Source organism: Nerophis lumbriciformis, linkage group LG09, assembly GCF_033978685.3.
Source record: "Nerophis lumbriciformis linkage group LG09, RoL_Nlum_v2.1, whole genome shotgun sequence".
Classification (NCBI taxonomy): Eukaryota; Metazoa; Chordata; class Actinopteri; order Syngnathiformes; family Syngnathidae; genus Nerophis; species Nerophis lumbriciformis.
The window spans coordinates 51,388,675-51,413,505 of NC_084556.2; the positions used below are offsets into that span (position 1 = coordinate 51,388,675).

Sequence of the window (24,831 nt, forward strand, 5' to 3'; positions counted from 1 at the left end):
CCTGCGTTTCAACAAATACAGTCACTGGTGACGTTCACTCCGTTCCACCAATCAGATGCAGTCACTGGTGACGTTGGACCAATCAAACAGAGCCAGGCGGTCACATGACCTGACTTAAACAAGTTGAAAAACGTATTGGGGTGTTACCATTTAGTGGTCAATCGTACGGAATATGTACTTCACTGTGCAATCTACTAATACAAGTTCCAATCAATCAATCAAAAGTGTGAAGGAAAAAATACCCTTTTTTATTTCAACCGTACATCCCGTCAAAAGCCTAAAGACTGACTGCACAGTTCCTGTCTTCACAATAAAAGTGCCGCTCCATCGCGCCTGCGCTTTCAAAATAAGAGTCTCCGAAAGCCAGCGCAAACAAGCTAACAAGCTAGCAAGCTGCGGAGTTTGCCGCCAATGTATTTCTTGTAAAGTGTATAAAAACGAATATGGAAGCTGGACAAATAAGAAGCCAAAAACCAACCACTTTCATGTGGTATTAGACAGAAAAGAGGAACTTTTTTTCTCCTCCATTTGAAAACGTGTACGTTATCATCACTACTGTCTGATTACAATCAATGCAAGTCATCAGAATCAGGTAATACACAAACTTATATTCTTGTTTTATATATGTGTGTATATATATATATACATATATATATATATATATATATATATATGTATGTGTGTGTATATGTTACTCATCAGTTACTCAGTACTTGAGTAGTTTTTTTCACAACATACTTTTTACTTTTACTCAAGTAAATATTTGGGTGACTACTCCTTACTTTTACTTGAGTAATAAATCTCTAAAGTAACAGTACTCTTACTTGAGTACAATTTCTGGCTACTCTACCCACCTCTGGTGAAAACTAATGGTTGCTATGGTGACAAAACAAAACAAAAGTGCACAAAATGTCCAAAAACCAAACCGAACATGACTAAAACAAAAACATGATCACACAGACATGACAGTGACGTCACGTTGTCTCCGAGAGCGAATAATAGAAAGGCGTTTTAATTCGCCAAAATTCACCCATTTAGAGTTCGGAAATCGGTTAAAAAAATATACGGTCTTTTTTCTGCAACATCTGTCAAGACTTGGTGTGTGCTTTTCCAGGATGCAACGGAAAGTTGGCTCGTGCGAGACGGGAATGAAGGTACATGATTTATTATTATCAAAAAAAGGAATAAATGAAAGCGCGCACAGTGGCGGAGAATAAACTATAAAACCAAAAGACTATAGCAAAAAGTACAAACAAAAAACACGCACAATGGCGGAGAACAAACTATGAAACCAAAAAGACTATAAATATGGAACAAAAACTTACTTGGCTTGAGGAATTGACATGAAAAGAAGTATCAGGCATGAACAGAGCATAAATGTGTTGTGGGGTTGTCAGGACGAACAACAGAAAACGAATGAACTTAAATACTTATGGACATGATTAACAACAGGTGCGTGACTCAACACAGGTGCGTGACATGACAGGTGAAACTAATGGGTAACTATGGTGACAAAACAAAACAAAAGTGCACAAAAAGTCCAAAAATAAAACCTGATCACACAGACATGACAACACCAAGGTATATATTGACGCTTACATAGGTCTGGTGATAATGTTCCACTTTAACAATGTCGTAGTTTTGACTGATGGTCGACTGTGGACAAAATGCAGATTTGACTATAAAAATAATTGAGTAAATTGTTTATTAACGTTGCCACTTGTCCAGTCTGATGATGACAAGAGAAGACTGTTTGGGGGCGTGGCCACAGGGTGTTCTGATGTGAGTCACATGACAGAGTTTGGCCCTATCAGCATGGAGCAAACAAACGTATAAAGAGAGCGTGCAGTCGACTGCTGCTCTTTTAGGGCTCCGTGTTGTCTTTGTGTGACTTCCATGTTGAGACAAGCGTCGTCGCGGTCCAACGTGACCCGGTTGGGTCTGGTGGAGCGGGTGTTGTCGTCCAGCGTGACCTCGGTGGCCTGCTTGGTGTTCCTCTTCATCAACGCCGTGATGATGTTCACCTTGAGGAGCAAACGGGTGTTCCGGGAGACGTCTCGCTACATCCTGCTGTTCCACCTCCTCCTGGCGGACACGCTGCAGATGGCAATCAGCCAGGTGTTGTACCTGATGCACGCGTATCGGATCATCCCCACGTATCCCCAGTGCGGCGTCCTCGTCATGCTGACGAACCTGACCAATGACATCTCTCCTCTGGTGCTGGTGGCGATGTCTCTGGAGAGATACGTGGCCGTGTGCCACCCTCTCAGACACGCCTCCATCATCACCGTCAGGAACACGGGGGCGGCCGTGCTCTCGGCTTGGACTTTTTCTTTTTTCCAGGTTCTCACCTTGGTGCTCATAATGGTACAGTTTCCCTTCGACGAGCTGGAGAGTCTGAGAATGCCCGAGCAGTGCAGCAGCGCCAGCATAATTCTCCTGCCCGTGTCCGATCATTACAGAACGGGCTACACGGCTTTTCTGTTCGGCTCCGCGAGCTTGGTCATTGTTTGCAGCTACATAGGCGTGGCGGTGGCGGCCAGGTCAGCGTCCACGGACGGGGAGTCGGCCCGTAAAGCCCAGAAGACGCTGCTGCTGCACCTGTTGCAGCTGGGCCTCACCGTCCTGTCCGCGCTCTACAACACTACTTTAATGTTTATGGCCAGAGTTACCTCGTGGGTCACCTTTATACGAATGCAGTCCTTTATGTTTGTGTGTTTTTTCTTCATGCCCAGATGTATGGGCTCGCTCATCTACGGCCTGAGGGATCAGACCATTCGAGCCGTCCTCACACACTATTTCTGCTGTCCGTCCAAAGTGGCCGTTGCTCATGTCAAAGCTGGGATTGCGTCCTGACGGTTCTTTACCAGTGTCAACAGCAGTGTTGGGACTAACGCGTTACTGTAATGCCGTTACTATCGGCGGTAAATAGTAATCTAACGCGTTATTTTTTATATTCAGTAACTCAGTTACCGTTACTACATGATGCGTTACTGCGTTATTTTGCGTTATTTTTATGTAGTATCGGCTAGAAACTGAGAAGATCTGAGTGTTCAGCGCTGCGGAAGAGGCAACAAGAAAGAGGCGCGCCGCGCGCTGTCTGTGTGTACTTGTGTGTGTGTGTGTGTGTGTGTGTGTGTGTGTGTGTGTGTGTGTGTGGGAGGGGGCGTGTCTGTGTCTACCAGAGGTGGGACCAAGTCATTGTTTTGCAAGTCACAAGTACCGTATTTTCCGCACTATAAGGCGCACCGGATTATTAGCCGCACCTTCTATGAATTACATATTTCATAATTTTGTCCACCAATAAGCCGCCCCGGACTATAAGCCGCGCCTACGCTGCGCTAAAGTGAATGTCAAAAAAACGCTGCGCTAAAGTGAATGTCAAAAAAACAGTCAGATAGTTCAGTCAAACTTTAATAATATATTGAAAACCAGCGTTCTAACAACTCTGTCCCAAAATGTACGCAAATGTGCAATCACAAACATAGTAAAATTCAAAATGGTGTAGAGCAATAGCAACATAATGTTGCTCGAACGTTAATGTCACAACACACAAAATAAACATAGCGCTCACCTTCTGAAGTTATTCTTCATTCGTAAATCCTTCGAATTCTTCGTCTTCGGTGTCCGAATTGAAAAGTTGCGCAAGCGTGGTATCCAAAATGGCCGGTTCCGTCTCGTCGAAGTCATCGGGAGTCAGTGTCGCTGTTGTTCTGTGAATCCTGCCTTCCGGAAAGCTCGGACCACAGTTGTGACCGAAATATCTGCCCAGGCATTTACGATCCACTGGCAAATGTTGGCGTATGTCGTCCGGCGCTGTCTGCCCGTCTTAGTGAAGGTGTGTTCGCCTTCGGAGCTGTGTGAAAAAAGCCACCCGGCCTCTTCGCGTAAACTTCCCTTAACCACTCGCTCATCTTTTCTTCATCCATCCATCCCTTCGAGTTAGCTTTTATGATGACGCCGGCTGGAAAGGTCTCTTTTGGCAAGGTCTTCCTTTTGAATATCACCATGGGTGGAAGTTAGCATGGCAAGCTAGAACCACAGTGAAGGATGACTTCTCATTCCCTGTGGCGCGAATATTCACCGTACGTGCTCCCGTTCCACAGTGCGGTTCACAGGAATATCAGTTGTTGTGAAATACGGTAGTAATCCGTGTGCGGATGGAGAGATTGCGTCTTTTTATGAACCGGATCCTTGTCCTTTGTAGGAGCCATTTTGTGGTCTTTACAGATGTAAACAGGAAATGAAACGTACGGTGATATCCGCGCGTTTTTTCTTCTTCTTCCGGGGGCGGGTGGTTGCTTAAAGCGCTTCCTGTTCTATGGGGGCGGGTGCTTTCCTTGGCGGTTGCTTGCGTAGAAGAAGAAGCGCTTCCTGTTCTACCGGGAAAAAAGATGGCGGCTGTTTACCGAAGTTGCGAGATCGAAACTTTATGAAAATTAATCGTAATAAAGCGCACCGGGTTATAAGGCGCACTGTTAGCTTTTGAGAAAATTTGTGGTTTTTAGGTGCGCCTTATAGTGCGGAAAATACGGTAAGTCTCAAGTCTTTGCCCTCAAGTCGGAGTCAAGTCCCGAGTCAAGACAGGCAAGCCCCGAGTCAAGTCCAAAGTCAAGACTGGAAAGTCTCAAGTCAAGTCCTAAGTCCTGCATTTTGAGTTTCGAGTCTTTTCAAGTCGTTTTAACCACAGACTAATATATTAACACAGATTGTGTATGCTTTCCAAACGCTGTATTTATTTATTAAAACAAGTGCATTTTAAATTGCAGGAAAGAAAATTGTGCTGACATTGCACTTCATAATAGCACTATTAACCAGTCATTTTAAACATGAACTCATTCCTTTACAGAACAAACACATTGAAAAATAAAGTGCAAATGTACTTATTTGTACAAAAGTGTTAACATTGAAAAAACATGACATATACGTGAACATAACAAAAAAGTTGTACTTTTTATATGTCAGGGCCCTATGCTGCATTGCATTTGCAAAAGACCAAATTAGCCAAGAGTCTGTCAGTCATTTGTGCACGATGGGGGCGTAGTATGATGCCACCATGGCTGAAAACTCGCTCCACTGGAGCACTGGAGGCAGGCACTGCCAAGACTCTCATGGCCACTCGGAACAGTGAAGGAAGAGTCTTCATGTTCAATGCCCAGAACAAAAGGGGGGAGAGAGTTTTTTTGTGTTGGTGCACTACTTGTAAGTGTATCTTGTGTTTTTTATGTTGATTTAATTAAAAAAAGATAAAATATATATATATATTTCTTGTGCGGCCCGATACCAATCGATCCACGGACCAGTAGCGGGCCGCGGCCCGGTGGTTGGGGACCACTGAGGTAAACAACCAACAGTATGTCAGAAAGCTAGCTAAAACGGTACACTTATTCATAATATAGTATACATTTTAACTGACCTTTATTTTACTATTTTTGTCTTTTTTTAGGTGGCTAAAATACGCGGTGCTGCTGACCGCCGTCTAACGTTACGTGTGATATATTGACTAACGTAACCCTGCTTAAAAAAATCACTGAACAAAAAGTATGAATAAGGTAGTGAACTGCAACAGATTCCCGTGTTTGCAATAACGTTATAACGTTAGCGGTGAGTTTACAGCCTCACTGATTTAACTACACAGCAAATAAAAGTCACGTTACTTAGCCAATAAACGTTATCTTACATTCAAAACTTACCGTTCTTTGTGCAACTTCAAATGCCGGACGAAGTTGGAAGTTGTTGCCTCTCCATCAGTAATTTTCGAACCGCATGTGTTGCATACTGCAAACCGTTTTGTGTTGACCACCTCGTAATTTTTATACCCAAACAAAATTATTTTAGGTATCATTTTTTGTTCACTGGCGTGTGGTTTGGACATGTCTTCTTCGTTGGTTGTCCTGCAATTTGATTGGATGAATGCTGTGTGATGAAAACAAAGTAGATCTAATTTGATTGGCTGTTGTACTGAGACCACACCAGCTGACACACGCAACGCTGATAGACAAGTACACAATGAAAAATACGGAGCGCTCCCGAATAACTTTTTCATCTTTGGGTTTTGGGGAAAGTAGCAAGTCATGTCAAGTCATGTCAATTCAAAAGGCTCAAGTCCAAGTGAAGTCACAAGTCATTGATGTTAAAGTCTAAGTCGAGTTGCAAGTCTTTTTACATTTTGTCAAGTCGAGTCTAAAGTCATCAAATTCATGACTCGAGTCTGACTCGAGTCCAAGTCATGTGACTCGAGTCCACACCTCTGGTGTCTACTAACAAGACGTCATGGCGAACCCCGAAGCCGAGTTTCTTAAAATGGAGATATTTTCAGTACGTTTCTTTTATCGACCACAAAGAAAAGAACATTTTAGTTGAATGTAAGTTGTCCAGGATCAAAGATCCTATTCTCGCAATTCAAATATGCTGAAACAGCTACAAAAACAACATGCTTCGACGAAGCTAGTAAAGAGACACACACTTCACCTCCACCTCCAAAAGCGGCTGGATTTTAGCGAGGCACTGCACACTGAAGGTACACACACTCTGTCAATTCTCTTATATACTCTTTCATTCTACACTTCTAGAGTGTTTGATTATCACATCACTCTAAATGTTTAGACTATAAAGTTCACAAACCTAAAGAGGGATACTAGTGGGCCAGGCCAATCTTTCCTTATCTCTAAACTAAAACTGTGTAGAGTGTTCTGGGCTTCAGACATGATTTTATTTCAGAATTCCTTGAGATAAAAAAAACGCCTGGTTAGGCTTTATGTATGTAGTGTGGGCCTTTCTTGTTTTACAGCTATGTTGTTATTATGCTGTTTGTTACTTATGTATGTTATGTTGCAGCTATTTAAAATAGTTTTGTCAATTTGTTCTGGTCTGAAACAAATTGGCCCTTTGGAACATATCTTTGTCTTTGTGTGTTGTATGTAGACCACATTGCTTTCTGAGTTCAGTGATGCAAATGCATGTCAAGTTGATCAACAGATTGTATTATTCTCCAGTGCAATAACAGTACTGAAATGAAGGCTAAAAGGGCATTAAATGGGGCCTTAAAAAAATTAAAATATATATACAGGTAAAAGCCAGTAAATTAGAATATTTTGAAAAACTTGATTTATTTCAGTAATTGCATTCAAAAGGTGTAACTTGTACATTATATTTATTCATTGCACACAGACTGATGCATTCAAATGTTTATTTCATTTAATTTTGATGATTTGAAGTGGCAACAAATGAAAATCCAAAATTCCGTGTGTCACAAAATTAGAATATTACTTAAGGCTAATACAAAAAAGGGATTTTTAGAAATGTTGGCCAACTGAAAAGTATGAAAATGAAAAATATGAGCATGTACAATACTCAATACTTGGTTGGAGCTCCTTTTGCCTCAATTACTGCGTTAATGCGGCGTGGCATGGAGTCGATGAGTTTCTGGCACTGCTCAGGTGTTATGAGAGCCCAGGTTGCTCTGATAGTGGCCTTCAACTCTTCTGCGTTTTTGGGTCTGGCATTCTGCATCTTCCTTTTCACAATACCCCACAGATTTTCTATGGGGCTAAGGTCAGGGGAGTTGGCGGGCCAATTTAGAACAGCAATACCATGGTCCGTAAACCAGGCACGGGTAGATTTTGCGCTGTGTGCAGGCGCCAAGTCCTGTTGGAACTTGAAATCTCCATCTCCATAGAGCAGGTCAGCAGCAGGAAGCATGAAGTGCTCTAAAACTTGCTGGTAGACGGCTGCGTTGACCCTGGATCTCAGGAAACAGAGTGGACCGACACCAGCAGATGACATGGCACCCCAAACCATCACCCAACCATGCAAATTTTGCATTTCCTTTGGAAATCGAGGCCCCAGAGTCTGGAGGAAGACAGGAGAGGCACAGGATCCACGTTGCCTGAAGTCTAGTGTAACGTTTCCACCATCAGTGATGGTTTGGGGTGCCATGTCATCTGCTGGTGTCGGTCCACTCTGTTTCCTGAGATCCAAAATTCCTGAGATTTTGGATTTTCATTTGTTGCCACTTCAAATCATCAAAATTAAATGAAATAAACATTTGAATGCATCAGTCTGTGTGCAATGAATAAATATAATGTACAAGTTACACCTTTTGAATGCAATTACTGAAATAAATCAAGTTTTTCAAAATATTCTAATTTACTGGCTTTTACCTGTATAAGTAACTAAATAGTTACTTTTCACAGTAACGCATTACTTTTTGGTTTAAGTAACTGAGTTAGTAACTGAGTTACTTTTGAAATAAAGTAACTAGTAACTGTAACTAGTTACTGGTTTTCAGTAACTAACCCAACACTGGTCAACAACAGCTTACTTTCCCTTTCTGTGCGACATTGCGTCGCCGCCGTCACTCATTCATGTGACTCATTCATGTGCAAACATAATCCCCCACGTTCCAGTCCAGTGTGGTGTCTGTGGAAAAGAACAGCCACTTGAGTTCCCTTTTGTAAATATGTAACACTGATCCCCCCTGAGAAAATGACACGACGACTTTTCAAAATGGGATATTTTCAGTGAAGGTCGATAATAAATTGACGTTTTCAATTGTTACTTGCATGGCACTTTTACTGCAAGTGGCAACACAAAAGTGCTTCGCGCTGAAAAGAAAGAAAGAGGAGGAGAAAACGCACACTAGTGATGGGTCCGGCAACACCGATGCATGCGTCGAGCTTATAGAGCGAAACCCTGTGTCGGTGCGCGTACCGCTTTTAGAAAGTCACGTGACCGATCATGAGCTGTTTTGGTCACGTGACCGATACGCCAACTGTGTCGCACTGACGCCTCCTCTGTGCCCTCTTTTCTACAGCCGGAGAAATAATAACTAAGAAGAGAAAGCGTCTAAAATCGAATATGTTGGAAAAACTGTTTTTTTTAAAATAAAAATGTGTAAAAAAAATAAAATTAAATAATTTCCCAGTCCACAAGCATCCTCATTCACAAAACGTTCTCTTAGATTTCCATGTTATGATACATGTTCACATTATTTATTGAGTGTATCTAAAAAAGATAAAAAATATATTTTTATTTAAATGAAGATATGAACTAATCCTAAATGAAATACAATGACTTGGTTTATATTATTGTATATACTAGGGCAGGGGTCGGCAACCCGCGGCTCTAGAGCCGCATGCGGTTTTTTAGCGCCGTCCTAGTGGCTCTCTGGAGCTTTTTAAAAAATGTATGAAAAATGGAAAAAGATGAGGGGAAAAAAATCCATTTTTTGTTTTAATATGGTTTCTGTAGGAGGACAAACATGACACACGCATCCCTAATTGTTATAAAGCACACTGTTTATATTAAACATGCTTCACTGATTCGAGTATTTGGCGAGCGCCGTTTTGTCCTACTAATTTTGGCGGTCCTTGAACTCACCGTAGTTTGTTTACATGTATAACTTTCTCCGACTTTCTAGGACGTGTTTTATGCCACTGCTTTTTCTGTCTCATTTTGTCCACCAAACTTTTAAGGTTGTGCATGAAAGGTGGGTTTTGTTGATGTTATTGACTTGTGTGGAGTGCTAATCAGACATATTTGGTCACTGCATGACTGCAAGCTAATCGATGCTAACATGCTATTTAGGCTAGCTATATGTACATATTGCATCATAATGCCTCATTTGTAGCTATATTTGAGGTCATTTAGTTTCCTTTAAGTCCTCTTAATTCCATGACACACTATCTGTATGTAATATGGCTTTTAATTTTTTGCGGCTCCAGACAGATTTGTTTTTGTATTTTTGGTCCAATATGGCTCTTTCAACATTTTGGGTTGGTGACCCCTGTCCTAGACGTAAAATCAGTGTCAGTTGAGTCGGTCCATAGGTTGCCTGTAGGAATTTTTAATGTCCAGCAGATGTCAGTATTTAGTGACACAGTATCGACACAGTATCAATACAGTTTTGCAATGTGTCGAAACGCTTCATGACGCCTCATCAACCCATCACTACACAGCACTATTGACGAGAACAAAACATGGCACGGCACTGAGGATTTGAGGGAGGTTAAGAGGGGAGGAGTATATTTACAGCTAGAATTCACCAAGTCAAGTATTTCATATATATATATATTTATATATATATAAATATATATATATATATATATATATATATATATATATATATATATATATATATATATATATTGCAACTGTCGAAAGAAACCTGATTGCCCTCTCAACGGGGGGTGCTTACAAACATCAGTTGTCTACCAATCTAAGGTAATACGCAAGGACATTAACACATCCGACACATATGTAGGATTAACTGAACGAGAGTTCAAAACCAGATGGAACAATCACAAGGCTTCTTTCAGGAACCAAAACCTGCGGAATACCACAGAACTCAGCAAACACATTTGGGACCTCAAAGACAATAATGTTGAATATTCAATAACATGGCAAATTCTTGCATCCAGCACACCTTACAATAGTGGTAATAAAAGATGCAACCTATGCTTGAAAGAGAAACTGTTTATTATTTACCGTCCAGACCTGTCATCCCTCAACAAGCGCAGCGAAATTGTAACAGCATGCCGCCACAGACGGAAACACCTCCTAGGTAACACATGAGCCAATCACCACGCCCCTACACCAGCCTGTACCCACCCACTCTGTGCCCTATATAATCCATGGTATGTGAATGCTCCCATTAAAATCTCCTGATGATTGAGGGAACCCCCCCTCATGAAACAGGCCTGTAGAGATGAAATAGTCTTGTGATTTTTTTCCCACACATATATATATATATATATATATATATATATATAAATATATATATATATATATATATATATAAGAAATACTTGACTTTCAGTGAATTCTAGCTATATATATATATATATATATATATATATATATATATATATATATATATATATATATATATATATATATATATATATATATATATTTATTTTATTATATATATATATATAAATAAGAAAAATATTTGAATTTCAGTGTTCAATTGTTTACGCATATACACACATATAACACTCATCTACTCATTGTTGAGTTAAGGGTTGAATTGTCCATGCTGAACACCCTCTCTGATAATGCATTCTGCTTCGTCTCCTTGTGTTGTGTGCGCAGTTGTGCACTGCACTCTCTAAAAGCCCGAGATGTTATTGTCACATATGCATGTACAGTAGATGGCAGTATTGTCCTGTTTAAGAGTGTCACAACATTGCTGTTTACCGCAGACGAACTGCTTTACGGACGTGAAACAGGCTGTCGACACGTCACTCAGGTCCGCGTGAATTTCGGGAGATTTTTGGGAGAAAATTTGTCCCGGGAGGTTTTCGGGAGAGGCGCTGAATTTCGGGAGTCTCCCGGAAAATCCGGGAGGGTTGGCAAGTATGGTGTGGGGGGGGAGGTTTGGTGGTAGCGGGGGTGTATTTTGTAGCGTTAGTGCTGCAAAGGATTCTGGGTATTTGTTCTGTTGTGTTTATGTTGTGTTGCGGTGCGGATGTTCTCCCGAAATGTGTTTGTCATTCTTGTTTGGTGTGGATTCACAGTGTGGCGTATATTTCTAACAGTGTTAAAGTTTTTTATACTGGCACCCTCAGTGTAACCTGTATCGCTGTTGATGAAGTATGCATTGCATTCGCTTGTGTGTGCGTGCAGAAGCCGCACATATCTTGTGACTGGGTCTGAACGGTGTTAGAATGGATGAAAAGCCGACGTGACGATAGCTCGTAGAGTACGTTAAAGGTTAATTTGTTCAACCTTGGCCCGCGGCTTTGTTCAGTTTTAACATTTGGCCCACTCTGTATTTGAGTTTGACACCCCTGATCTAAAACATAGTATCAAATATATTATGAAATATAAATAATACAGTAATATCCACCCACCCATTGTCTACCTTTAACATGATCAGTAAAAAAACTTTATCAAAAATGTGTGTTTTTAACCTTTTAAAAAAAACATAGCATTGAGAGAATCATAGTAGTAATAATAGTAATAAAATACAAAATTAAAGAATAAAACAAAAAAAGAAACCTAAGAATTATAATAGTAAAAATAGCGATAAAATAGAAAATAACAGAATAAAACTAAACAAAAACCTAAGAATCATAGTAGTAATAATAGCAATAAAATAGAAAATAAAAGAATAAAACAAAAAACCCTAAGAATTATAGTAGTAAAAATAGCGATAAAATAGAAAATAACAGAATAAAATCAAACAAAAACCTAAGAATCATAGTAGTAATAATAGCAATAAAATAGAAAATAACAGAATAAAACAAAAAAACCTAAGAATCGTAGTAGTAATAATAGCAATAAAATACAAAATAACAGAATAAAACTACAAAAAACCCAGGAATGATAGTAGTAATAATAGCAATAAAAATAGAAAATAACAGAAGAAAACTAAAAAAAACGCACACATACAAACACACGCACGCACACACAGCACTATTGACGAGAACAAAACATGACATGGCACTGAGGATTTGAGGGAAAACGCCACCTCTGAGGCGTTAACTAAAATTAACACCATCTAAAACATAGTATCAAATATATTATGAAATATAAATAATACAGTAATATCCATCCATCCATTTTCTACCTTTAACATGATCAGTAAAAAAACTTTATCAAAAATGTGTGTTTTTAACCTTTTTAAAAAAAACATAGCATTGAGAGAATCATAGTAGTAATAATAGCAATAAAATAGAAAATAAAAGAATAAAACAAAAAAAACTCTAAGAATTATAGTAGTAAAAATAGCGATAAAATAGAAAATAACAGAATAAAATTAAACAAAAACCTAAGAATCATAGCAGTAATAATAGCAATAAAATAGAAAATAAAAGAATAAAACAAAAAAAACTTAAAAATTATAGTAGTAAAAATAGCGATAAAATAGAAAATAACAGAATAAAATCAACAAAAACCTAAGAATCATAGTAGTAATAATAGCAATAAAAAATAGAAAATAACAGAATAAAACAAAAAAAACCCTAAGAATCGTAGTAGTAATAATAACAATAAAATACAAAATAACAGAATAAAACTACAAAAAACCCAGGAATGATAGTAGTAATAATAGCAATAAAAATAGAAAATAACAGAAGAAAACTAAAAAAAACGCACACATACAAACACACGCACGCACACACAGCACTATTGACGACAACAAAACATGGCATGGCACTGAGGATTTGAGGAAAAAACGCCACCTCTGAGGCGTTAACTAAAATTAACACCATCTAAAACATAGTATCAAATATATTATGAAATATAAATAATACAGTAATATCCATCCATCCATTTTCTACCTTTAACATGATCAGTAAAAAAACTTTATCAAAAATGTGTGTTTTTAACCTTTTAAAAAAAACATAGCATTGAGAGAATCATAGTAGGAATAATAGCAATAAAATAGAAAATAAAAGAATAAAACAAAAAAAACTCTAAGAATTATAGTAGTAAAAATAGCGATAAAATAGAAAATAACAGAATAAAATTAAACAAAAACCTAAGAATCATAGCAGTAATAATAGCAATAAAATAGAAAATAAAAGAATAAAACAAAAAAAACTTAAAAATTATAGTAGTAAAAACAGCGATAAAATAGAAAATAACAGAATAAAATCAACAAAAACCTAAGAATCATAGTAGTAATAATAGCAATAAAAAATAGAAAATAACAGAATAAAACAAAAAAAAACCTAAGAATCGTAGTAGTAATAATAACAATAAAATACAAAATAACAGAATAAAACTACAAAAAAAACCCAGGAATAATAGTAGTAACAATAGCAATAAAATAGAAAAAAACAGAAGAAAACAAAAAAAAACACCTAAGAATCATAGTAGTAATAATAGCAATACAACACAAAATAACAGAATAAAACTATACAACTATACAAAAATAACACAATGTAAATAAAAAAACAAGAGTTTGACTTTAACATGATCAGTAAAAAAAACCTTATTAAAAATGTGTGTTTTTAACCTTTTAAAAAATATATATCATTGAGAGAATCATAGTCGTAATAATAGCAATAAAATAGAAAATAAAAGAATAAAAAAAAAAAAACACCTAAGAATCATCGTAGTAAAAATAGCAATAAAATAGAAAATAACTGAATAAAACTAAACAAAAACCTAAGAATCATAGTAGTAATAATAGCAATAAAATAGAAAATAACTGAATAAAACCAAAAAAACACCTAAGAATCATAGTAGTAATAATAGCAATACAACACAAAATAACAGAATAAAACTACAAAAAAAAAAACAGGAATGATAGTAGTAATAATAGCAATAACAATAGAAAATAACAGAAGAAAACAAAAAAACTCACACATACAAACACACGCACGCACACACAGCACTATTGACGACAACAAAACATGGCATGGCACTGAGGATTTGAGGAAAAACGCCACCTCTGAGGCGTTAACTAAAATTAACACCATCTAAAACATAGTATCAAATATATTATGAAATATAAATAATACAGTAATATCCATCCATCCATTTTCTACCTTTAACATGATCAGTAAAAAAAAAAAACGTATTAAAAATGTGTGTTTAACCTTTTAAAAAAAACATAGCATTGAGAGAATCATAGTAGTAATAATAGCAATAAAATACAAAATAAAAGAATAAAACAAAAAACCTAAGAATTATAGTAGTAAAAATAGCGATAAAATAGAAAATAACAGAATAAAATTAAACAAAAACCTAAGAATCATAGCAGTAATAATAGCAATAAAATAGAAAATAAAAGAATAAAACAAAAAACCCTAAAAATTATAGTAGTAAAAATAGCGATAAAATAGAAAATAACAGAATAAAATCAACAAAAACCTAAGAATCATAGTAGTAATAATAGCAATAAAAAATAGAAAATAACATAATAAAACAAAAAAAACCTAAGAATCGTAGTAGTAATAATAGCAATAAAATACAAAATAACAGAATAAAACTACAAAAAAACCCCAGGAATAATAGTAGTAACAATAGCAATAAAATAGAAAAAAACAGAAGAAAACAAAAAAACTCACACATACAAACACACGCACGCACACACAGCACTATTGACCAGAACAAAACATGGCATGGCACTGAGGATTTGAGGGGGAAAAAAACCCACCTCTGAGGCGTTAACTAAAATTAACACCATCTAAAACATAGTATCAAATATATTATGAATTATAAATAATACAGTAATAGATTAATAAAAAACATAACATTGAGAGAATGATAGTAGCAATAATAATAATAAATAAAATAACACAATGTAAATAAAAAAAACAAGAGTTTGACTTTAACATGATCAGTAAAAAAAACCTTATTAAAAATGTGTGTTTTTAACCTTTTAAAAAATATATATCATTGAGAGAATCATAGTCGTAATAATAGCAATACAATAGAAAATAAAAGAATAAAAAAAAACAAAAAACCTAAGAATCATCGTAGTAAAAATAGCAATAAAATAGAAAATAACTGAATAAAACTAAACAAAAACCTAAGAATCATAGTAGTAATAATAGCAATAAAATAGAAAATAACAGAATAAAACAAAAAAAACCTAAGAATCGTAGTAGTAATAATAGCAATAAAATACAAAATAACAGAATAAAACTACAAAAAAAACCCCAGGAATGATAGTAGTAATAATAGCAATGACAATAGAAAATAACAGAAGAAAACTAAAAAAACTCACACATACAAACACACGCACGCACACACAGCACTATTGACGAGAACAAAACATGGCATGGCACTGAGGATTTGAGGGGAAAAAAACGCCACCTCTGAGGCGTTAACTAAAATTAAAACCATCCAAAACATAGTATCAAATATATTATGAAATATAGATAATACAGTAATATCCATCCACCCATTGTCTACCTTTAACATGATCAGTAAAAAAAACCTTATTAAAAATGTGTGTTTTTAACCTTTTAAAAAAACATAGCATTGAGAGAATCATAGTAGGAATAATAGCAATAAAATACAAAATAAAAGAATTATAGTAGTAAAAATAGCAATAACCTTTAACACTTCATTTTACTCCTTTTCATGAATTACTAGTTTCTATGTAACTGTTTTTATATTGTTTTACTTTCTTTTTTATTCAAGAAAATGTTTTTAATTTATTTATCTTATTTTATTATTATTTTAAAAAAAGGACCTTATCTTCACCCTACCTGGTTGTCCAAATTAGGCATAATAATGTGTTAATTCCACGACTGTATATATCAGTATCGGTTGATATCGGTATCGGTAATTAAAGAGTTGGACAATATCGGAATATCGGATATCGGCAAAAAGCCATTATCGGACATCCCTAAATAAAACTAAACAAAAACCTAAGAATCATAGTAGTAATAATAGCAATAAAATAGAAAACAACAGAATAAAACAACTAAAATTCCTAGTAGTAATAATAGCAATAAAATAGAAAATAACAGAATAAAACAACTAAAATACCTAGTAGTAATAATAGCAATAAAATACAAAATAACAGACTAAAACTACAAAAAAAAAACCCAGGAATGATAGTAGTAATAATAGCAATAAAAATAGAAAATAACAGAAGAAAACTAAAAAAACGCACACATAGCACTATTGACGAGAACAAAACATGACATGGCACTGAGGATTTGAGGGGAAAAAAACGCCACCTCTGAGGCGTTAACTAAAATTAAAACCATCCAAAACATAGTATCAAATATATTATGAAATATAAATAATACAGTAATATCCATCCACCCATTGTCTACCTTTAACATGATCAGTAAAAAAAACCTTATTAAAATTGTGTGTTTTTAACCTTTTAAAAAAAACATAGCATTGAGAGAATCATAGTAGGAATAATAGCAATAAAATAGAAAATAAAAGAATAAAACAAAAAAAACTCTAAGAATTATAGTAGTAAAAATAGCGATAAAATAGAAAATAACAGAATAAAATTAAACAAAAACCTAAGAATCATAGCAGTAATAATAGCAATAAAATAGAAAATAGAAGAATAAAACAAAAAAAACCTAAAAGTTATAGTAGTAAAAATAGCGATAAAATAGAAAATAACAGAATAAAATCAACAAAAACCTAAGAATCATAGTAGTAATAATAGCAATAAAAAATAGAAAATAACAGAATAAAACAAAAAAAACCTAAGAATCGTAGTAGTAATAATAGCAATAAAATACAAAATAACAGAATAAAACTACAAAAAAAACCCAGGAATAATAGTAGTAACAATAGCAATAAAATAGAAAAAAACTGAAGAAAACAAACAAACTCACACATACAAACACACGCACGCACACACAGCACTATTGACCAGAACAAAACATGGCATGGCACTGAGGATTTGAGGGAAAAACGCCACCTCTGAGGCGTTAACTAAAATCAACACCATCTAAAACATAGTATCAAATATATTATGAAATATAAATAATACAGTAATAGATTAATAAAAAACATAACATTGAGAGAATGATAGTAGCAATAATAATAATAAATAAAATAACACAATGTAAATAAAAAAAACAAGAGTTTGACTTTAACATGATCAGTAAAAAAAAACCTTATTAAAAATGTGTGTTTTTAACCTTTTAAAAAATATATATCATTGAGAGAATCATAGTCGTAATAATAGCAATAAAATAGAAAATAAAAGAATAAAAAAAACAAAAAACCTAAGAATCATCGTAGTAAAAATAGCAATAAAATAGAAAATAACTGAATAAAACTAAACAAAAACCTAAGAATCATAGTAGTAATAATAGCAATAAAATAGAAAATAACTGAATAAAACAAAAAAAACACCTAAGAATCATAGTAGTAATAATAGCAATACAACACAAAATAACAGAATAAAACTACAAAAAAAACCCAGGAATGATAGCAGTAATAATAGCAACAAAATAGAAAATAATAGAAGAAAACTAAAAAAACGCACACATACAAACACACGCACGCACACACAGCACTATTGACGACAACAAAACATGACACAACACTGAGGATTTGAGGGGAAAAAAACGCCACCTCTGAGGCGTTAACTAAAATGAACAATTAAATGGACCCCAGGAAGACTAGTGGGTTGTTGTGGCAACCAGCTAATGAAGATCCTTAATAAAAAAAAAAAAATCCAACACCATCTAAGACAGGGGTGACAAACATACGGCCCGAGGGCCAGATGAGGCCCGTGAATGGGTTTTATCCAGCCCGCAGGATGACTTTGTTTTAAAAATGAGCCGGAATTTTGGAATGAAAGAAACAGCTGTTATTATCTATTATCATGCTCGCGTTAGCTTGCTAGCATGCTTACATTAGCGTGCTAACTTTTGGAGCTACTTTTGTTACCGTTTAGCCCAGAGTAATAGAACTCCGTATGTTAACTGTTAGCATGCAAACCATAGCATGCTAGCAAGCGAACTTAGGCTTGCTAACTTTTTCATCTAATTTTACACTTTTATTTTTTATTTCCGCAGCCATACACCTTTGAGTCATATAATTTGGTATATACATTTTGCTGACTGTTATAGAATAGAATAGAAAGTACTTTATTGATCCCTGGGGGAAATTCAGCACCACAGTTCGCTCACATTAGACAATAAACACTTAGGTATTTTTTTTTACATGTGAATAATATAAATACAGTCTATTATGCAGCATTATTCACATGTGAATAATATAAATACAGTCTATCATACAGCATTATTCACATGTGAATAACATAAATACAGTCTGTTATACAGCATTATTCACATGTAAATAACATAAATACAGTCTGTTATACAGCATTATTCACATGTGAATAATATACATTCAGTCTATTATACAGCACTATTCACATGTGAATAACATAAATACAGTCTATTATACAGCATTATTCACATGTGAATAATATAAATACAGTCTATTATACAGCGTTATTCACATGTGAATAACATAAATACAGTCTATTATACAGCATTATTCACATGTGAATAATATAAATACAGTCTATTATACAGCATTATTCACATGTGAATAACATAAATACAGTCTATTATACAGCATTATTCACATGTGACTAACATAAATACAGTCTATTATACAGCATTATTCACATGTGACTAACATAAATACAGTCTGTTATACAGCATTATTCACATGTGAATAATATAAATACAGTCTATTATACAGCATTATTCACATGTGACTAACATAAATACAGTCTGTTATACAGCATTATTCACATGTGAATAATATAAATACAGTCTATTATACAGCATTATTCACATGTGAATAACATAAATACAGTCTATTATACAGCATTATTCACATGTGAATAATATAAATACAGTCTGTTATACAGCATTATTCACATGTGAATAATATACATTCAGTCTATTATACAGCACTATTCACATGTGAATAACATAAATACAGTCTATTATACAGCATTATTCACATGTGAATAATATAAATACAGTCTATTATACAGCGTTATTCACATGTGAATAACATAAATACAGTCTATTATACAGCATTATTCACATGTGAATAACATAAATACAGTCTATTATACAGCATTATTCACATGTGACTAACATAAATACAGTCTGTTATACAGCATTATTCACATGTGAATAATATAAATACAGTCTATTATACAGCATTATTCACATGTGACTAACATAAATACAGTCTGTTATACAGCATTATTCACATGTGAATAATATAAATACAGTCTATTATACAGCATTATTCACATGTGAATAACATAAATACAGTCTATTATACAGCATTATTCACATGTGAATAATATAAATACAGTCTATTATACAGCATTATTCACATGTGAATAATATAAATACAGTCTATTATACAGCATTATTCACATGTGAATAACATAAATACAGTCTATTATACAGCATTATTCACATGTGAATAATATAAATACAGTCTATTATACAGCATTATTCACATGTGAATAACATAAATACAGTCTATTATACAGCATTATTCACATGTGACTAACATAAATACAGTATATTATACAGCATTATTCACATGTGAATAATATAAATACAGTCTATTATACAGCATTATTCACATGTGAATAATATAAATACAGTCTATTATCCAGCATTATTCACGTGTGAATAACAAATACAGTCTATTTTACAGCATTATTCACATGTGAATAATATAAATACAGTCTATTATACAGCATTATTCACATGTGAATAACATAAATACAGTCTATTATACAGCATTATGCACATGTGAATAACATAAATACAGTCTATTATACAGCATTATGCACATGTGAATAACATAAATACAGTCTGTTATACAGCATTATTCACATGTGAATAATATAAATACAGTGTATTATCCAGCATTATTCACGTGTGAATAACATAAATACAGTCTATTTTACAGCATTATTCACATGTGAATAACATAAATACAGTCTATTATACAGCATTATTCACATGTGGATAACATAAATACAGTCTATTATACAGCATTATTCACATGTGAATAATATAAATACAGTCTATTATACAGCATTATTCACATGTGAATAACATAAATACAGTACGGTATATTATACAGCATTATTCACATGTGAATAATATAAATACATTATACATTTAAGTACAGTCAAAAAGGAACATATGCATTATACAGTCTGATGGCTGTCGGTATGAAGGACTTCCTGTGTCGTTCTATGTTGCATTTTGGGAGTCTGAGCCTTCCACTGAACGTGCTCTTGTTAGCACACATGCTACGTGTTAGTATTTTTATGTAAACATGCTACTGATTTAGGCTAGCTCTGTGGCTCATTTATTAAAACTCACGGATTCAGACACTCGGCACCATCTAATAAGTACGGCGGCTTCCGGTGACCCCCCCCCAGCCAGAGGTCCAGGGCACAGAAAGCAGGCCCATCAAAATTTTCTAGTTCCAATTATAATTGCATTACCATTTTTAATCAGATTAATAATGATGGATTAAAAGTAAAACAACTTGCACTGAGCCTAGTCTATAAAATCCGCTACACCTCCCTGATACTGAAGTACATGTCCATACTTGCCAACCCTCCCGGATTTTCCGGGAGACTCCCGAAATTCAGCGCCTCTCCCGAAAACCTCCCGGGACAAATTTTCTCCCGAAAATCTCCCGAAATTCAGGCGGAGCTGGAGGCCACGCCCCCTCCAGCTCCATGCGGACCTGAGTGACGTGTCGACAGCCTGTTTTCACGTCCGCTTTCCCACAATATAAACAGCGTGCCTGCCCAATCACGTTATAACTGTAGAATGATGGAGGGCGAGTTCTTGGTTTCTTATGTGGGTTTATTGTTAGGCAGTTTCATTAACGTCCTCCCAGCGCGGCAACAACACACAACAACAGCAGTCACGTTTTCGTCTACCGTAAAGCAGTTCGTCTGCCGTAAACAGCAATGTTGTGACACTCTTAAACAGGACAATACTGCCATCTAGTGTACATGCATATGTGACAATAACATCTACGGCTTTTAGAGAGTGCAGTGCACAACTGCTATACTATATATATATATATATATATATATATATATATATTTATATATATATATATATATATATATATATATATATATATATATATATATATATATATATATATATAATAAAATAAATATATATATATATATATATATATATATAGCTAGAATTCACTGAAAGTCAAGTATTTCATATATATATATATATATATATATGAAATACTTGAGTATATATATATATATATATATATATATATATATATATATATATTGTCGGAGGCAGATATTTACATATATCCGAATTTAAGTTGCACTTCTTTCATTTCTTAGTCATATTTGAAAACAGCTCGTGTTTTCCATTTCTTCTCTTGATGCTCTGTCAGCAAGTATACTGTGTGTGTTAACCTTGAGTTCTTTGGAATGTGTTTTGACTAGCATTTGTTTTGTCTACAGAGATGGGACGAGAGAGAGGGTGGTGGGATCGGGAAGACAGACCATTTTGGGAGGCGCAATAGAATGTTCTAGGGTTAGACTGGTCTCAATCAATGTATATTGGCAAAGCTTTGAGAATATACAACAAAATACCTATTCTGTCTCTGGTGGTTTTTCAACTCAGCTTTAAGTGTCGGAAAGAACTTGGGAGCGAATTGTGACTTGAATTCCCTGGGAGGAACAACTGGTCCAAAACGCAACAATATATATGTATATGTATATATTTATATATATATACATATATAAAATACTTGAGTATTTCGTATATATATATATATATATATATATATATATATATATATATATATATATATATATATATATATATATATATATATATATATATGTATGTGTGGGAAAAAAAATCACAAGACTATTTCATCTCTACAGGCCTGTTTCATGAGGGGGGGTACCCTCAATCGTCAGGAGATTTTAATGGGAGCATTCGCATACCATGGTTTATATAGGGCACAGAGTGGGTGGGTACAGGCTGGCCTAGGGGCGTGGTGATTGGCTCATGTGTTACCTAGGAGGTGTTTCCGTCTATGGCGGCATGTTGTTACAATTTCGCTGCGCTTGTTGAGGGATGACAGGTCTGGACGGTAAATAATAAACAGTTTTTCTTTCAAGCATAGGTTGCACCCACTCTGTGCCCTATATAATCCATGATATGTGAATGCAACCTATGCTTGAAAGAAAAACTGTTTATTATTATTTACCGTCCAGACCTGTCATCCCTCAACAAGCGCAGCGAAATTGTAACAGCATGCCGCCACAGACGGAAACACCTCCTAGGTAACACATGAGCCAATCACCACGCCCCTACACCAGCCTGTACCCACCCACTCTGTGCCCTATATAATCCATGATATGTGAATGCTCCCATTAAAATCTCCTGATGATTGAGGGAACCCCCCCTCATGAAACAGGCCTGTAGAGATGAAATAGTCTTGTGATTTTTTTTCCCACACATACATATATTGCGCTCTACTACGGTATCGAGCACTATTTTTTGGATAACCTTATTAAGACATATATATATATATATATATATATATATATATATATATATATATATATACATATATATATACACAGTATATATATTGATTGGCAACACTAAATTGGCCCTAGTGTGTGGATGTGAGTGTGAATGTTGTCTGTCTATCTGTGTTGGCCCTGCGATGAAGTGGCGACTTGTCCAGGGTGTACCCCGCCTTCCGCCCGATTGTAGCTGAGATAGGCTCCAGCGCCCCCCGCGACCCCAAAGGGATTAAGCGGTAGAAAATGGATGGATGAATATATGAAATACTTGACTTGGTGAATTCTAGCTGCAAATGTACTCCTCCCCTCTTAACCACGCCCCCAACCACGCCCCCGCCCCAACCACGCCCCCCGACCACGCCCCCCACCTCCCCACCCCCCACTTCCCGAAATCGGAGGTCTCAAGGTTGGCAAGTATGTACATGTCAAACTACTTCTTTAAATGACCGCCATAACCACAACACCAGGGGGAGCTCCACTAACCACGTTAAACCCAGATTCCGATCCAACAAAGGTCTTAACTCATTCTCCTTCTATGCCACATCAATATGGAATGCACTCCCAACAGGTGTAAAAGAAAGTGCATCACTATCCTCCTTCAAAACCGCACTAAAACAACACCTCCAGGCAAATACAACCCTAACACCCTCCCCCCACCACATCCCACCTCTCCGGATTGTAAATAAATGGGGCGTGGTTGGGGGCGTGGTTAAGATATATATATATATATATAAGAAATACTTGACTTTCAGTGAATTCTAGCTATATATATATATATATATATATATATATATATATATATATATATATATATATATATATAAATAAATAAAATAAATACTTGAATTTCAGTGTTCATTTACAAACTACAACTCACAAACACTTTAGAGTTAGGCTCCACCATCAGAATGTGTACTTAAACTTATAAAGATCACATGGATATTATTCAGTGAGTTGATTCACCAAAACTAACCTGTTATACAGGAGGAAAAAGCACACAGGACGTTTCAATTGTTCACAGACTGGTCGCGCTCATCAGAATGACAAGACACTTCCGGTCTGCAGGTGATAGCATTCAATTGGGAAGAAACGCCCTACTGCCCTCCTACTGACCATTGTGAATACTGATAAATGTGTAATGACAGCTCCAAAAACGAATTCAAACCACAAAATAAAATAAAATAAATCAACACAAAAATGTGACACATTATGGGTGGGTCACATATGCATGTACAGTAGATGGCAGTATTGTCCTGTTTAAAAGTGTCACAACATTGCTGTTTACGGCAGACGAACTGCTTTACGGTAGACGCTGTTGTTGTGTGTTGTCAACACGTCACTCAGGTCCGCCTGAATTTCGGGAGTTTTTCGGGAGAAAATTTGTCCCGGGAGGTTTTCGGGGGTTGGCATGTATGGTGTATATACTCTGATGATTAACTTGTGTGATGACTGTATCATGATGATAGTATATCTTTGTACCATGAATTGATTAACGTGGACCCCGACTTAAACAAGTTGAAAAACTTATTGGGGTGTTACCATTTAGTGGTCAATTGTACGGAATATGTACTGTACTGTGCAATCTACTAATGAAAGTTTCAATTAATCAATCCGCATTAACGAGGTATGGTTGACAGCCCTACTTGATACTAGGATACATAATTGTACATGCAGTGTTTTCTTCTGTAGTTCTCCAAAGAGCACATCAGCATGCTCAAAAAGCCCATTAAATGGGTTGAGCAAAGAAAACTAATTTAAAATCATCCAGGCGTTTATTA

At 35.4% G+C, this 24,831-nt stretch overlaps 1 protein-coding gene across 1 annotated transcript; it reads left to right on the forward strand.

Annotated features, from left to right (window-relative positions):
- Positions 1-1,896: 1,896 nt before the first annotated feature.
- LOC133607263 (odorant receptor 131-2-like) lies at positions 1,897-2,856 on the forward strand. Its single transcript, XM_061961746.1, has one exon. It carries the CDS (start codon positions 1,897-1,899, stop codon positions 2,854-2,856), a length of 960 nt encoding a protein of 319 aa, XP_061817730.1.
- The last annotated feature ends 21,975 nt before the right edge of the window (positions 2,857-24,831 follow it).